The following is a 17,194-nucleotide window of genomic DNA, read 5'->3' on the forward strand; positions in this document are numbered from 1 at the left end:
TCTAATGTGAGCTTTGAAATGTGTAAGATAGGTTAGCTGTCCTGTTTTTAGGAATTTGCCACATTCATACATTATAAAGCTTATAAAAGGGACTAAAAACCTGAGAACTCCTCATCAGACCCCAGGACAAGAACTTCACCAGTAATTAGCACTTCCCTCCATGCTTCTCATCCCCGCATTTTGCTTATGCTTAAACCATATGGGCTTAGTTTTCTTGCTCCCGAGCTCTGTGACACTTAACACATGCTACCATTTGTATTTCGGGGGCATGGAAAGACAGTTATGTTTATGTGTGCATTTTCTTTAAAGACAGAATGTCCTGGAAGGATACACAAGACTACTAACAGTGGTTTCTCCCAAGAAGGGAAAGTGCATGTTTAGGGGACAGAGATGAGAGGAAGAATTTTTGCCGTATAGTCTTTTATATAACTTTGGGATTTTATTTATGAACCATGAGAATGCATGACCTTGGGAGGATTTTAATGGAAGTGCATTGGGTTGTAGGCTTTATGGCGCACCCTGCGCAATCCTGCAGATAGCATTTCTCACGTGGCCTACCGTGTACTTGGCAAATTTGGTGGCAGTAACAGGAAGATGTTGAAGGAATCCCAGAAGCTGCACTATGTTGTGACTGAGGTTCAAGGCCCAAGCATCACAGTGGAGTTTTCCGATTGTAAAGCATCTCTTCAGCTCCCGATGGAGAAGGTAAATTTGGGACTTGCGGAAGTTTTGAGGAACTTCTTAAAGTTACTAAGCATTTCATATTAAGGATGCTGATTTCTGTTTGAAAATATATAAATAAAACATATACTTTCTTGGGAGGGGATATCTATGTTTTTTTTTTCTTTAAGATTTTATTTGTTTATTTTTAAATTTTATTTATTTGACAGAGATCACAAGTAGGCAGAGAGAAAGGGAGAAGCAGGCTCCCTGCTGAGCAGAGAGCCTGATGTGGGGCTCAGTCCCAGGACCCTGGGATCATGATCTGAGCCGAAGGCAGAGGCTTGACCAACTGCGCCACCCAGGGGCTCCCCCCCATTTTTTTTTTTTCTTTTTTAAAAAAAGACTTTCCTCACATCTGGGAGGAATGATATCCATCATGGATAAATGTCCCCCTAGAGTTATTTTCCATCATCACCTCAATCATCCTGTCCCCACACTTCCTGAAGCCCATGCATTGTCCTAACCCTCCTCCAGCCTCTCATGCAGCCCCATCCCGTAGATGAGGGTCCTCTCCAGACCTCCCGGGGAGGACCCCCTCATGCAACCCCGGCCCCTCACCCAAGCCTTTCTCAAAAATACCTGCCAGAAAAACACTAGTTTCCTTCTAAGAGACCACAGTTAAAAATCCGTCTTTACATTGAAAGTCTCCGTAGTGAACATTCTGTCAGGAGCCCCTTCCCACATTTTAGGGAATTTCCTTAATACAGGATTCTGTTTGCTTCAGCCCTGTCAGTGGCGAGGTGGGTATTAGTAGTGAAAACTAAGGTAGCTGACAGAGCCAGAAAATGTCTTTAGAAGTGGTTTCCCCCCAAAGAGGAAACCCAGTTTTGAAGATAGGCTTCCCGGTCCTCCTGCACGCCCACACGGACTTCAGGTGTGCGAGGGTCTGGTTTCCTGGCAGCCGGCAGCCAAGGGCACGCAGCACCCTGCCACGGCTGGAGGAGCTGCCGAAGCGAAGGGAAGAAGCAGCTTGGCCACGCTGAGTGCCAGTAAATCCCCATTAAGATAATCCTGCTTTTGGGCAAGTAATTGGCTCAACCTTAGCCCCTTCCGAAATTATCCCCGCAAGCTGGGGGTGACTCAGCAGGCAGCTGTGGTCATGCTCCGTGTAGCCATGTGGGGGTCTCTAGGGCAGGACTGCTGTCCCTGTCAGCCCCGCTGTGCTTCCTCACACACAGCCCGGGTAAATCTTGCCTCTGTCACACAGACCAGTTTTTTGGTTGATAGGTATATAATTGTCAAGACGGGTGACTGGTCTCTTACTGTTAAAGGCGTCACATGATTGTGTGTGTGATTTTGCCTCCCCCCCCCCCCCCGCCCCACTAACTGAATAAGATAAAATGTGTGTGTAGCCATGTGGGTTTTCTGGAAAAGTAAAACCCTCTTATCTTCTAAAGAGAGAATTGAGAGATTGTGTAATTTCTGCATCAGCTGTAGCTTCTGTGTTTCTTTGCTGTTGTAGGCCATTGAAACCGCTCTGGACTGCCTGAAGAGTGCCAACACTGAGCCCTACTACCGGAGGCAGGCGTGGGAGGTGATCAAGTGCTTCCTGGTGGCCATGATGAGTCTGGAGGACAACAAACACGCCCTCTACCAGCTTCTCGCACACCCTAAGTATGTTGGGAATGTGGTCCCCGCGATTGGTGTCTCTTAGGACGTAGGAGTGCAGAAGGCCTCTCAGATTTCCTAGTGCTCAGTGCATGCTCTTGCAAGTCAGGAAGTTCCCATGGTACCTGCCTAGTGGTGCTTTCCTGGGCTTTTAGAGGAAATGAAGAGAAGGGACCAGCTTTTGGAGAATTAGAGTTTACCTTCGTCGTCGTGTTCCTGATGGTTGCCTCTCCCTGATGTTGTCAGCTTCAAGAGGCAATGTTCCTGCCCTTTTCTCTCCTGTAGCTCGCGGGTGTATCCGTACTTCCTGGCACGTGGCGGGTGTTCATTGGGTCTTTGGCTCTTCTAGTCCACCGTGATCCTTTCATTCCCCAAACATTCATCTTGCGATAACTTGTATTTTGCTCTTACCATTTGGGCTGTAACATAGTAACCATAGGTGATGGTCTTGTGTGATCGTGTATGTTTTCTTGCTGTGTTCCCCACATTTTCTTACTGTGTTCCCCATACACATTTCACAGATGTGCAAAATGTGTATTTTCACATTTTTCATGGCATCAGGTGGGTGGTACGTGTGCCATCAGCGAGCTCTGTGACCTCGTCTGATTCTGTTCCCGTGGGGTGATTTTCAGCACATAATGCACTTATAGCTACCATTAATAGCTTTTTCTCATTTGTGTTTCCTCATTGATGGGGGTTACTTCTTAAAATTTGGTTTAGTTAGTCATAAAAGATCAAAGTAAGACATCAACTTACTTTAAAAACTGTAAAAATACTGAATCTGCCACCATGTTGTAAAATGGGTCTGATTCATCCCCTATGCTCGTATGAGGTAGGACATCCCAGATGTCCCCAGAACCATCGTGATGAAATTCATCATGTAAGTCCTGATGGTGGAATCATCAGCTCAGGACTTCAGTGTTGTGAGGATGGACTGGATTTTATCTTTCAGCTTTACAGAAAAGACCATACCCAATGTCATCATATCTCATCGTTACAAAGCACAAGACACTCCAGCTCGGAAGACGTTTGAGCAGGCCCTGACCGGGGCGTTCATGTCTGCTGTCATTAAAGATCTCCGGCCCAGCGCCCTGCCCTTTGTCGCCAGCTTGATCCGCCACTACACAATGGTGGCCGTTGCCCAGCAGTGCGGTGAGTGGGGCAGAGGAAGTGCTCATGGGACTCCTTGCAGTGCTTCAGAAACGCAATCAGGACATTGTGGTGTTCAGAGGAGCGGTTTGGCTGGTTGATTTTTGGCCTTTGTTTTCTTTTTTTTTTTTTTTTTCCCCTAAAGATTCTGTTCATTTATTTGACACACAGAGATCACAAGTAGACAGGCAGGCAGAGAGAGAGAAGAGGAGGAGGCAGGCTCCCTGCTGAGCAGAGAGCCTGTTGCGGGGCTCGATCCCAGGACCGTGGGAACATGACCTGAGCCAAAGGCAGAGATCTTAACCCACTGAGCCACCCAGGTGCCCCTGACCTTTGTTTTCTGATTTCCTGCTTACTACAGGATAATTGCTATTTCGGTGGTGGTTCCAATAGTAACGTGAAAACTGTTACCAAGTGTCTCTGTACAGTGCACCCAGTGGAAGATTTTCACCCTTTGTTGTTCACGGAAACAGGTGGAATACTGTGGACACTCTGCCTGTGAGACAGCTTGTGGTCTCCCTCGTTGCTGGCTGGTCTTCCTTCCCTTTCTGTGCTGCTTTCCAAGGCCCATCCTCTCCCCCCGCCCTTTGGCTGGGTCCTCCCTGCGGTGCTCCTCGCTGCTGTTCCCGACCTCTGCTTTGGGGTCCTCAGGCTCCAGATGGGGAGGGACCACTTTTGTTCATCTCCTTGTTTGTCTTTCTAATCCATCGCAGACGAGTGCTCTTGCAAAAGATGATAAAAGTGTCCCGAGACTGCCCATTGCTGTACAAGTTTTAGAAGTTTCTGGACACTCACTCCCGGTTTTGTAGCTCCCCCAACCAGCGCTGGTCAGTGGACACACTCGAGCAGCGCTGCGGCCGTGTGTGTCCCTGAGGGCCCCCATTCTCCGGATGGATAAAGCCGCTTTCTCTGAGCGCTGCAGAACACTGAGAACATTCCCCCTTGTAGCTCTTCGTGCCCTTCTTGACCCGAGGAGTCATTGATCTTAGATTGTTTCTCATTGTCTCTCTGTTAACATCTTCCCAGCAGGCTTGTAAGCTTCTTGATAACAAACACCCATCTTGCCGGGTATCTGCAAGGCTTTAATTAATTGTTCTCTCTGTGAGCTGGGCATCATAGCCGGGTTGCTTTTTAATTACTATTTGTACATCAGGAATGACCAGAGTGTAGCCCACACTCATTTCTGTGCTTTGACCCTTGGCCTATTTAATGATTTTTTTTTTCTTTAAGGAGAACATACATGGTTCTCATCATTGTAGAGAAAATCTGAAAAGAGTCTACTGTATAATAGGAAACATTCCGAAAAATAACCTTAGGCCACTTAGATGCAGTTTAACAGAAGTTGGCTGAAAGTACCAGTGCCGGCTTTTGTTGAGCTCCTAACCTCAAGTTAAAAAATGAGATCGTTTTGGGGCACCTGGCTTGCTTAGTCGGTGCAGCATGCGACTCTTGATCTTGGGTTGAGTTCGAGCCCTGTGTTGGGTGTAGAGATTACTAAAAAAATAAACTTAAAAAACCAACAAACTTCTTAATGACGTGGTTTTGCTGTTTGGGAGCACCTGGGTGGCTCAGTGGGTTAAGCCTCTGCCTTCGGCTCAGTTCATGATCTCAGGGTCCTGGGATCGAGCGCTGCATCAGGCTCTCTGCTCAGTGGGGAGCCTGCTTCCCCCTTCTCTCTCTGCCTGCCTCTCTGCCTACTTGTGATCTCTGTCTGTGTCCAATAAATAAATAAAATCTATTTGAAGGACAAGAGCACGCATGTAAATAATTAGCTCTTCTTTCTCCCATTCCCGCCGCCTCTCTTCCAGGTCCTTTCCTGCTACCTTGCTACCAGGTGGGCAGCCAGCCCAGCACAGCCATGTTTCACAGCGAAGAAAATGGGTCGAAAGGAATGGATCCGTTGGTCCTTATTGATGCAATCGCTATTTGTATGGCATATGAAGAAAAGGAACTTTGCAAGATTGGGGAGGTGGCCCTAGCGGTGATATTTGATGTTGCAAGTATCATCCTGGGCTCAAAGGAGAGGGTAAGGAAGGGCTGAGGAGTAGTTGGGCTTGTTGGTGCCTGTGGGTAGTCCTTCTAGAAACTGGTTCCATGGGGGGGCTGACAGCACGGTGTGTCTGTGTGTTTCTCCCCAGGCGTGCCAGCTGCCTCTGTTCTCGTACATCGTGGAGCGCTTGTGCGCGTGTTGCTATGAGCAGGCCTGGTATGCAAAGCTGGGGGGTGTGGTGTCCATTAAGTTTCTCATGGAGCGGCTGCCTCTCACTTGGGTTCTCCAGAACCAGCAGACATTCCTCAAGGCACTTCTCTTTGTCATGATGGACTTGACTGGAGAGGTAGGTGATGGGGGGCCCCAGACCCTATCCAAGCGGTTCCAGAAGCTGACTTGCCAAGACCATAGTTAGTATGAAGCCCTTCTGCTAGCCTGCTCTCCTAGAGGCCTAGATTTTCATTACCGCGTCTTTCACACGAGGACAGATCAGGACCCCCGTAGGCTTATCCTGGTTACCTGAATATCTGCGTCGATGAAGAACCGTCCCAGACCGGAGCATGTAACACGGTGCCTCTGTAGAGGGAAGTCGTCCTCCTCGCTCTTGCCTTAGGGCTAAATAGTGCACGTGCTGCAGGAGTTTCTCTGGAAGTTGAGTTTCCATGAAGCTGTGCGCAGGTGTAACGCACATAGTACGTGGTGGGCGTTTCCAGCTTCTCCATTTGGGAAATGCAGGAGTTTGTGTATGTCGCCATGTTCTTTCTGGAGTGACTACAGCAGGCTGAGGTGCCGTGGCCGTGTGCAGGTTACGAAGCGGTCTTGGTGAACCAGCGGGGATGGGGGTGGATCCGCAGTGACAGTCCCTTTCATTCCTTTCATCCCTGGCCCGCAGGTTTCCAATGGGGCCGTCGCCATGGCAAAGACCACCCTGGAGCAGCTTCTGATGAGGTGCGCGACGCCGCTGAAGGACGAGGAGCGAGCCGAAGAGATCGTGGCCGCCCAGGAGAAGTCCTTTCACCACGTGACGCACGACTTGGTCCGAGAAGTCACCTCTCCAAATTCCACTGTGCGAAAGCAGGCCATGCACTCACTGCAGGTCTTGGCCCAGGTCACTGGAAAAAGTGTCACTGTGATCATGGAGCCCCATAAAGAGGTGAGATTTCTGTCCCCGGAACAAGGATAATTGGAGCAACGCTTCTGAGACCTTTTTCCCTCCTATCTGACTGGAAGAGGATACATAATCTGTAGTTTTGTGTCCGCTTCACCAGGTGCTACTGTATATGCTCTCTTTGACCTCAGGGACGCAGAAAGCAGTGCGCTGATGTTGACGGCTGTATCCGTAGTCGTCAGCATCCAGAGAACAGAAGGCGGTTTCCTGGGTCTCTAGCAAAATCCGGTCGCTCTTCTCTTTTTTAAGAGCGGTTACCCGGCAGAGGGGTGGGTGGAGCGCAGCTGGGTGGCTCAGTGTTAAGGTTAAGCCTCTGCCTTCGGCTCAGGTCATGATCTCCGGGTCCTGGGATCGAGCCCTAAATCGGGCTCCCTGCTCAGCTGGGAGCCTGTTGCCCCCTCTCTGCCCGCCTCTCTGCCTACTTGTGCTCTCTTTCTCTCTCTATCAAATAAAAATAAAAATCTTTAAAGAGCAGTTACTCGGGAGACTTCGGAGTTCAGTGTACCTGACATGTAACTATCCACCGGCCAGTTTTAACGCATGGAACGTACCTTCCCTTCCCCAACTAAAGGGCATCCTCACCTTTCCTGTCACGGCTTTCAGATTGATAGTCGCTTTAGAATGTGGTGACGAGCAGAATTTGCTCTTCAAGGGACGGCCGGTTAGTGGTGCTTCCCCCTTGCCCCAGGTCCTCCAGGATATGGTCCCGCCGAAGAAGCATCTCCTCAGACACCAGCCTGCCAATGCGCAGATCGGCCTGATGGAGGGGAACACGTTCTGCACCACTCTGCAGCCCCGGCTCTTCACAATGGACCTCAACGTGGTGGAGCATAAGGTGTTCTACACAGAGGTAGGGGGGTGGAGGTGCGGCGTGGTGTGGATGGTGATGACGTGTGTCTGGTAACCTGTCTCTGTGCGCGAAGACTGGTCAGGCAGCACTCAGAGAAGGCACGGGTGGTGACCCCAGGGGACCGGCTCTAACCTGGCACAGCGCCCTGCGCAGGTACGTGACAGGAGGTAGGCCTGCTGACAGGAGCAGTCCTACCCAACGCGGCTGTGTTCTGAGGCCTTCTCCAGGACACCTCGCTCTGCAGAGCCTTAAGAATGTAATCTAGAGGGCACCTGGGTGGCTCAGTGGATTAGGCCGCTGCCTTCGGCTCAGGTCATGATCTCAGGGTCCTGGGATCGAGTCCCGCGTCGGGCTCTCTGCTCAGCAGGGAGCCTGCTTCCTCCTCTCTCTCTCTCTGCCTGCCTCTCTGACTACTTGTGATTTCTCTCTGTCAAATAAATAAATAAAATCTTTAAAAAAAAAAAAAAGAAGTCTTTTTAAAAAAAAAAAAAAAAAAAAAAAAAAAAAAAAAAAAAAAGAATGTAATCTAGAGAAAGATGGACTCTGCTTTGACCACTCTCATCGGCTGGTGTCCAGAGTAAGATGGGCTCAGAGCGAGCGCCAGGGCATCAAATATATTTGTCCCCTGAGAACGTGCCGTGTGCTGTTCAGGACTTACTGCACACGAGGGCCATCATTTAGCTCTGACAGCTCTCTGTGAACTGTAGATTCCGATTATTCTCATTAGGGTAGCGGCAGATGGCATTCTGCAAGTGTTTCTCTCTCTGAACGTTCTAGTATCGAACTATAGATACGGTCAAGTTCTAGCTATTAATTCGTAGAATGCAGTAATGGTCTGGTACTCAATCCCAATGTGAGATTTTTTTTAAGACCCGAATTTTTTAAGACCTAAGGCATTGTTAGAGTAGACGGAGGCAAAAGTCATAAGGAAGCGACTTCTTTCTGATCCACACTAAGTTTGAATTTCCAATTATGGAAAATTTACCTCTTGAGTCTTTAAGTTCTATGTATTTACGTGGACATGGAATCCAATGATCACTTGGTCTAGCTTTGATCTTTTATACCTTGTTGCATCCCTTGTGTAGGTGTCCTAGTTCATGTGACCTGACAGAGGTCCTAGGAGAGCCACCAGAGAATGGGGGGAAGTTTCCCTTTGCTGGTTCCAGAGGCAGATGTATTTTAACCTTTGTGGAAAATTCCTCACTAAGCTTAAGGCCAGAACCTGGTGGTGTTGAGTGATAAATCCCAAGGGATGTAACTGGTTTCCCAAGTGTTGATCAGAGCACTAGCTGTATCAGAACACGTGAGGGTCTTTTTAAAAACAAAGACTCTCCTGAGTTCTCAGGTCAGACCTACAATGGACTGGCTGCAGGCTTCCCAACTGATTCTGGTGCATGCTTGCTCTGTCCAGATAGAGCTGCCAACACAGGTGTCTGCATGTGTGTGCATACACACACATGTTGATACAGGAGGAGAGTTGTAGTGATGGAGTGGAGTAAGGTGGTAACTCAAAGTGCTTTTGGCATATATATCCTTTTTTGCTGTTTGAAATCTTTTACTAGGTAGGAATCTTTGAGGGAAAAAAGGTGACAGTAAAGTTTATACCGTTTCCCCAGGATGTACGTACGTAGAAGGGGAAAACAGTAGTAGAACAACACACATGATAATTTGTGTTTTAGATACATCAGTATATACTGGGGTATCATAAAATGTCCAGAAAGATAGCTACAGGAATTTCTGAGTTACGATATTCTCCGTGACTTTCAGCGTCTTTCTTTGTACTTGACTGTGCTTTGTGGGGGGAGAAAAAAAAGTGTTAAGCACTCCAGGATCGAATCACAGCACCCATTTGTCAGGCTCCAGCCCACGGCTCTGGAAAGCAGCTTTGAATACAGAGGGAGACGTACCTGCCATCATGTTTGCAGTTCAGGTGACCCCCGGGGTGGGGAAACCGTGTTACAGTATCAGAGTGGGGGAGAAAATGTCTAAGAATTTATTTCACTGATGAGGCTGATAGTTTGCTTGAGAGGGAAGCTCTGTCACGTTCGATATTAAATTCCCCAGGGTGTGAGTTTAGTTTGTCAGTCAGTTGTGTTGCATGTGTGTAAGATTGCTGTGTTCTGTTATTTTCAAGGTTACTGTGTCTTCGCAGAAAGAGCTGGCTAAATTAAGTTGTTTTATCTTTCACAGCTGTTAAATCTGTGTGAGGCTGAAGACTCAGCCTTGACAAAGCTGCCCTGTTACAAAAGCCTTCCGTCACTCGTTCCCTTGCGAATTGCGGCATTAAGTAAGTTCATGTGCGTTAAGTCTGAAACAAGTCATGGGTACAAAGGTGCAAGGAGGCAGTGGCCTTTTGGGGGGTTTTATTTTTTTATGTTCTAAGGTGGGACAGTTACATTTGTCTGTTTCTTAAACGACATGATGAGGTGTCGACGGGTCGTATAGATGGTTAGGATTTAAACAGTTGTTTACTCTTACAAACTATGTATTTTACTTTATGGTGATTAATTCAGTGTTGTAGTTCACTGCTGAATCCAGTACTGTAGTTGAAGAGCGTAGTCCTAGTGTTCGTATATTGCCAGTTCGCCCAATCGGAGGATACGGGAAGATACGCTATAACCTTCAAAGGCTTTTCAGTGGTTCCATGGCATTTGAGAATCCTGCTCTCTCTAGGCTTTCATGACCAGCGTCAGCTGCATTGTTGAATTTTATTGACTTGAATTTTTCTCACTTAGAAGCATCATTTCCCCCCACTATTTTTTTTTTCCCTGAATAAATACGCAGTAAAGTTTTTTTAGTTGACTTGGTCTTTTGCCTTGTTGGTTTCTATACTCTACGTGAAATGTTGCCAGAATCCTCCTTGAATTAGAGGTAGACAAATTGAGAGGCATATCATATTACCTGTGCTCAGGTGCAGGGCTGCGGTGTGGACGACAGCAGGGGGGTGGGGGGAGGCTCTCTGTAGCCAAGTTTGGCAGCTTTGTTCTTTGGTGGGGATTCCTTTCTTCCGGCACCTCTCATGCAATCCTGTTGGCTAACAGTCGCATTGCTCTAGAGGATTGAGGTGTGTTTCCTTTTCCCAGAGCATTTCTGTTTTCAAAGCCTTGAACTCTCCACGGTGGTTGGAGGCTGCCTGATAAGACACGGATAGCGGAAGAGAAGTCAGGCGCTCTGTGTGTGTGTGTGTGTGTGTGTGTGTGTGTGTGTTCGTTCCCTCCCTCAGCGCTAGAGTTCAAGGCCAGCCCTCTCTGTCACTTCGTTGTGCGTCTGCCCGCAGCTCAGCCCTCCCCTCACCCTGTGTGGGGGTGACTTGGGGAAGGGGTGTCAGTGGGTGCTCCCTCTTTTCCCCCTCCAGCCCTTCTAATATCTGGACGGGGTTGTATGTGTCACGGCCTTTCTGAGAGGCTGTTGACGTCCCTCTTAGATAACACAAACACGTGTTAGGGGACCATGTGTTCTTTGGTCTTCCTCACGGCCAGACACTCGGCAGGTGCTTCAGTGATTCATACTTGGTGTTGGTTGGGAAGAGCCTTTAGACGAGGACATTGTTCATATATGGTTTTCAGGTTAATAATGAAAGTGTATTGATCTCTCTTCCTAAAGATGCGCTTGCTGCCTGCAATTACCTTCCTCAGTCCAGGGAGAAGATCATCGCTGCACTCTTCAAGGCCCTGAATTCCACAAACAGCGAGCTGCAGGAGGCCGGAGAAGCCTGCATGAGAAAGGTGAGCGGGTGGCGTGTGCGCGCAAATGCGCATCTGTCCTGTCACCGGGCTTCTTCCTGATCACGTTTACCTGGTTTGTACGCCTGGAAGTCTGCCTCGCGTGAACACACATGGTAGTCCAGTACTGTCTCTGCTTGTTTCCTAGTCGCACTTGTTTAAAATATTCAACAGTAATGACGAGTCTCTGTTTCCTGATAAATTTTTGGAATGTGCATGGTTAATACTCCACAAATTGGCTGCCAGAGCCAAATGAGTTTACTCTGTTATAAAGTGTTTTCTCTTGGCTATTTTCCTCTGTAACTTTTCTTTTTTTTAAAATAGTTTTTGGAAGGTGCTACCATAGAAGTAGATCAAATTCATACGCACATGCGGCCTTTGTTGATGATGCTGGGCGATTATCGAAGCTTGACGCTGAATGTCGTGAATCGTCTCACTTCCGTCACCAGGCTCTTCCCAAACTCCTTCAATGATAAATTTTGTGATCAGATGATGGTAAGCCAACTGCATTTAAACGTAGTTAGTAATCAATCTGATATTTTAACTTATTTTTTTTAGGTAAGTAGTAGATATATGTGTGTATATATACATGGTTTAAAGTTTTAGGAAGTGTGAAAGGGGCACTGTGAAAGCCTCCTCCCGTCCCTGTCCTCCAGCTGCCCGCCTCCCCTGCCCAGGGACCGCCAGTGGTAACGGTTTCCTAAATGTCAGTCTAGAGGTGTTTTATATTTGTTGTAGGACGTACATATATTCTTTTTTGTTTCCCTCAAAAGGAAGCACCATATACACAAGAGTTCTTACTTTTTCTATTTGCCACTCATCCTTTCAGATCAAAACAGAAGTGCTTCTTCCTTGTCTCATGGCCGTGTACTGTTTCGTGGACATGCCAGAGTTCATGGCACCGTTCCCCCACTGAGGGCATCTAGATTGTGCCCAGCCTTTTGCTATTACAGACAGTGATGTAGTAAAAAAACATACAGGAACTTTAGAAGTCTTTAGGGCTTTAAAAATTACCATGTAATTATGCAAATAAAATACCTATTTGACAGTGTTTAAATTTGAAGTAGAAGCAGGTAAAGGAGATTGAGCTATTAACTGTCTTATGCATTCAGTTTTGCTTCTGGTAAGTAGAAGTTTATAAATAACTGAGGATTTCATGCTACATTATTGCAAACGTGCACGTACTTTTCATGCTTATGTTTCTCAAGTGGCCTTTGGCCATTTAGACGTCTCGGGGGATGAGAGGCTTCTGTCTCGGTAGCTGTGGTGTGTGTAGCGTGTGCGGAGTGCAGCTCTGTGGCTGCGCGAGGACCGCACAGCTTTGTACCTCACATACGGTTTCTTCGTCCTGCAGACACCCGAGAAAGGAACAGTGACCAAAACACCTTCACTGGGAGTGGGTGGTATTGTGGTTGGCCCTTAAAATCGTAGCTGACGTCCTGTTAGAGTGTTACCGGGAAGCAGTAGTCCATGGAGTTAAGTTTTCCGAACTGGAAGGCTCCTTCCTCTTTAGCTTCCCAATGTGTGTAACCTACACCGACCGCACGAACACACCCTTGTAGGCGTGGGCACGGCCCCTTCCTGACGCGAGCACCTGGGATCCGTGCCACATCTGTCATGTTGCTGCTCTCTTACCTGTGGCGTGTGACTCTTACGTGCCTTCCAGGTGGCACAGCGTTGTCATTGGCATCTCTGCCCTTCCCGCTGCCGTTTCTTGAGCCTTTGCCTGCCTGCCGGAGGCGACGTGTTTGTGGCTCTTTCACTGGCAAACCACGGGGCACCTCGTTCAGGGCTCGTCATCTCCCCCGCAGTTAAGAGCAGCCTAGAGAGACTGCTGCCCCACCTCACAGTCCGCAGTTGCCGACGTAGGCCGGGGGCTGTGTGTCTGGTTTGTCGCGGGGACGTCCCCCCGTTTTCTGGCAGGAGAGCTGTTTCCAGAAAGGTTAGGATTTCTCTGAAAGCAGATAGCGTTGATGTACTTGGATAAAAAAGGACTGAGTTGCCATTTGTCCGGCCATTGTCCTCCGGCCCCCACCTTGCCCAGGTGCAGCCTGGGTCTGTGCCAACGGCGCGTTTGCACCGGGGTCTTCTGATGTGTCCTGTTTGTGCCTCGCTGAGGTGGGGCAGCATAGCAGTCTTTGTTTTCCCACTAGGATTTGCTTTGGAGATGAACAGGTTAAGCCTTCAGCGTGATTTTAAGAGCCGAGACACTCTGCTGTGTAGAATTGGGCATTCATGAAATCAACCCCCAAAATCGCCTTTTTATTTTATTTTATTTATTTATTTATTTTTTAAAAGATTTTATTTATTTATTTGACAGAGAGAAATCACAAGTAGATGGAGAGGCAGGCAGAGAGAGAGAGAGAGGGAAGCAGGCTCCCTGCCGAGCAGAGAGCCTGATGTGGGACTCGATCCCAGGACCCTGAGATCATGACCTGAGCCGAAGGCAGCAGCTTAACCCACTGAGCCACCCAGGCACCCCCAAAATCGCCTTTTTAAAAATTCAAACTTGTTGTTACTTGACCTTGAAGTCTCTCATGTGGGTATGTGCTACTGAGCTAGAAGTGAATTTATGTAGAACGAGTGTTATTTTTTTCCTTTGTGGCATCTGAAAGCAGAGTGCCGAGGTAAAGCAGCTGGCTGCTTCCTTTGCCTTTGGTTTTGTTCCTCTCTTACCTTTGGTAAAACAGCTGTTGTGGAAAGATAGATTTTCATGAACCTAGATCTTGGTGATTATTAATATCTTTCCAGAAATTTTACTGGCAAATAGCTTAACATACTAAGTTTCTTTGAAAGCATGTATATTTTAGTGTCTCTCAATGTGTGTTCTTTGGAATACTGGCCCTGTAAGTGTTTAGGTGGACTTAAGTCACCTGTCCCTAAGTCACCTTGACCATGGAATCCTTTTTAAAGCAGCTAACTTCCTGTAGGGCTTCAGTGTGTGAAGAACAGGTTTTGGACAGTGGGGGACATGAAGATAGTTCTGTAATTTAGATAGTCTTGTGGTTTTACCTGTAGGCTCTGAGTACTTATCTGCCAGGCTTTGCAGGACGCCGTGGCTGGAAGGCTGGCTGCCGCGTGCCTGGGCAGGCCAGAGTTGCTCTGGGCTCAGGGATCTCTCTTCTGTACTCTTGCCACAGAATACAGGGTCTTAGCACATAATGATTGTCCTGCTTCTGCACAGGAGGGAATTGCTTCCTGTTCGCACTCGTTTGTGCGGCCTCTGACGAGATGGGATCCGTGCTTGGCCCATCCCCCAACCCCCTCCTTGTTCCCGCTGCTCTTTCGCCACACACAGTGGCCAGGCCTGCCTGTTGGTGGCTTCAGGGCCTTTGCATCTCCTTTTTCTGCCTGGTGTGCTCTCTCTTGTGCTTCTGGAATGTCTTCCTCAGCAAGGTCCTCCATGACCTTGACCACCTTCTCCAGCTGATTTCCTGTTCTGATTTCCTGTTCTTCCACAACCCTTACCGTGACTGTGCCACAGCCGGCGCCCATGGAGTTCACCTTGCTCTCCCCGCTAGAACCCGAGCTGGACCGAGGGTAGGGATGATGTCTGCCTGTTCACTTCTCCACCCCGGGGGTGTCTAGCCTGGTGCCCGGCTCCTCAAGGCGCTGCATGAACAGGTGCAGCGCAGAGTAACGTGGTCATAGGATCGCAGCGGTAAAATGCCGTTATCAGAATGGCCAGGTTTCAGGATGTTTCCTGTTACGTCAGGGCGAATTCAGCCTTCTGCTCATAGAACATGATGCACATGCCGGTTACTCCCTCTAGTTCAATGTTCGGGCTGTTTCAGATTCGAACACTGCCATCTTCACATGGAATATGATGGAAATTAATGATTACGTGTGAATTTTCATCTAAGAACAGCATGGAATTGAACTGATATCGTGTGAGAGAAGAATGTCTAAGGATGTTGTTTTTTCCAACAGCAACATCTACGGAAGTGGATGGAGGTGGTGGTCCTCACCCACAAAGGGGGCCAGAGGGGCGACGGAAACGTGAGTGACTTGTTTGCTTCTGGGAAGGGCACCCATGCCACTGCTGTTCACAATGTTAATATCGAAGCAGCAGGGCTTTTAATTAAAATCCCGGTCAGAAACCCAGTTTATGTGATTATAGTCGTGTACGTTGTTGAACATCTTTAACTAGCAATTACAGTTTGCCTTTGTTTTTCTTAATTATTGGAACATTCCTTTTTGTGTTTTTTTAAAATCTCTTTTTGTTCACTTTAATACGTTTTCGTGGATAAGAACTCTGGGATGCTTGTAATGTTAGTATTTTTAATTTTACTGGTTTTGCCGTAAAGTGTATAAAGTGTATTTTCTAGACTGTTCTTGGCAGCTGCCATTTGCATGAGTGTGCATTCCTCAGCCGTGGTTTCCCATTGCTTCCCATCATCACTGCCTCATGGAACTAAGTGTAGGTTTCAGGGCTTCAGACACTGAGGAGAACGTAGCAAAGCATCACGTAGATACTGGCATGTCTGTTGACGGGTTTGAATCCCCACCCCAACTCTTTGCCAAAAATCAAACGGCCAGTACTTGAAAACCCATTTTCATGGCTTTCAGGGAAAGCTACTTTAGGTAAATTTTTTTATGTGTCTGATGTTGGTCATTTTAAGACTTCACTCTTAAAAATAATGGTTCTTGCTGTTTTGAATCTAATCTGTGTATGTTAATATTCGTTTAAAATACTTTCCAAGTTGAGGACTGTCCAATCGGTAGGATCGTGTTTTCCCTAAGGTCCTGTTACACCTGGTGAAATTGTATGGCAGTGTCCTAACGAGGGGACGCTATAGCTCCTCAGAGGCATAATCAACGTGGCTTTTTGTCTTCCTCCGCGCATTTGTCGGATGCTGTGTTTCATCCCAACTTGGAATTTTTTTTTCCTTTGGCTTTATTATGCTTTGTTTTGGCCATCCTGTGTCAAGGTGTTTTGTTTATGTAAGTCTCAATTCCTGCTGCTTTTAAAAACAGCCAACTAAAGCAAAATTAAACCAGGATTTTACACTTTTTTTAGGAGTGTTCTACCACCATGACCTCTTGGGAGGTCTGTTATTTATACACAGAGGGAAAAATCAGGAACTCTTCGTGGGGGAGAGCAGAGTGTATATTCAAAGCCTAAACTCTTGGGAGTAGGTACAGGTATCTCTGTGCCTTTCCTCCCCGTCTCTCATCCGCTAGGTATTTTTGTTCTAAATTTTATATTTGTTTTATAATCTGTTAATTTTCTGAAACGCACAGTTCTAGAATAAACATCGAACAACCTCTAGGGGGCAAGTGAATGATTTCCATTAGATCAGAAAGATTCCATCAACTTTTACGGCACGTTATTCGGAGGGCTTCTTGGATGGGGCAGAGGCAGTGGGCAGGAGACGGAGCTGTGGGTACTGGAAAGTCTTCCAGCTCCTACAGAAACGTGTTGTGACTTCCTGACCGGCCTGGGAACACCCAGCTCTGTGGGGGTGGCCTCAGGCCGTGGGTTCATGAGAAGCGTGCCCAGTGTCATTGTCTTCCCCTGAGGCCAAGCCGCCTTTCTATCCTTGAGCTCTGATCATTTTTTATGAATGTTGTTCAGGGTTGGGGATGGATCTTAGATCGTAGTCTGCCCCCATTTGGTTGACTCCCAAAATAATATTACACGATCGGTGTACCTGCAACTGAAGACGTGTTAAACAGTTGACTAAAATAAAACAAATACGAGCTTTTCTGTGATGCTGTGTACCCTGAAGATCAGAGCTCTGCACAAGCACCATTTTTAGGAAGGTTTGCTGCTTAGCGTTAAGCTCCCGGGGGAGAGCTCCTGACCCCTTGCGGTGCGGTGTCTCTTGTGTGCGTACACAGCTTCCCAGAATAACCCAGTTCTCTGTGGGCAGCGTCCTAGCCTGCGGGTCTCTCCGGGGGTGGGGGCCTCACACGTGCCCCGTTCCGGGGGCTAAACCACCTGGTACTGTCCTGACCTCCGCTGGGAAAGAGGAAGAGCA

At 47.7% G+C, this 17,194-nt stretch overlaps 1 protein-coding gene across 12 annotated transcripts in view; it reads left to right on the top strand.

Annotated features, from left to right (window-relative positions):
• The window catches only part of TRRAP (transformation/transcription domain associated protein), a 113,500-nt gene that overhangs the window by 34,964 nt on the left and 61,342 nt on the right, over nt 1-17,194 (top strand). For 11 of the 12 annotated variants that reach the window (XM_059155580.1, XM_059155586.1, XM_059155585.1 and 8 more), the window contains exons 21-31: nt 505-705; nt 2,186-2,337; nt 3,284-3,483; nt 5,289-5,506; nt 5,619-5,816; nt 6,363-6,623; nt 7,327-7,488; nt 9,679-9,775; nt 11,092-11,213; nt 11,535-11,705; nt 15,141-15,209. In XM_059155580.1, coding sequence (XP_059011563.1) covers nt 505-705; nt 2,186-2,337; nt 3,284-3,483; nt 5,289-5,506; nt 5,619-5,816; nt 6,363-6,623; nt 7,327-7,488; nt 9,679-9,775; nt 11,092-11,213; nt 11,535-11,705; nt 15,141-15,209 — 1,851 coding nt within the window. The remainder of the gene's footprint in view (nt 1-504; nt 706-2,185; nt 2,338-3,283; nt 3,484-5,288; nt 5,507-5,618; nt 5,817-6,362; nt 6,624-7,326; nt 7,489-9,678; nt 9,776-11,091; nt 11,214-11,534; nt 11,706-15,140; nt 15,210-17,194) is intronic. The other variant, XM_059155583.1, reaches the window with a different exon arrangement.

This window comes from Mustela lutreola, chromosome 17, assembly GCF_030435805.1.
Source record: "Mustela lutreola isolate mMusLut2 chromosome 17, mMusLut2.pri, whole genome shotgun sequence".
Classification (NCBI taxonomy): domain Eukaryota; kingdom Metazoa; phylum Chordata; class Mammalia; order Carnivora; family Mustelidae; genus Mustela; species Mustela lutreola.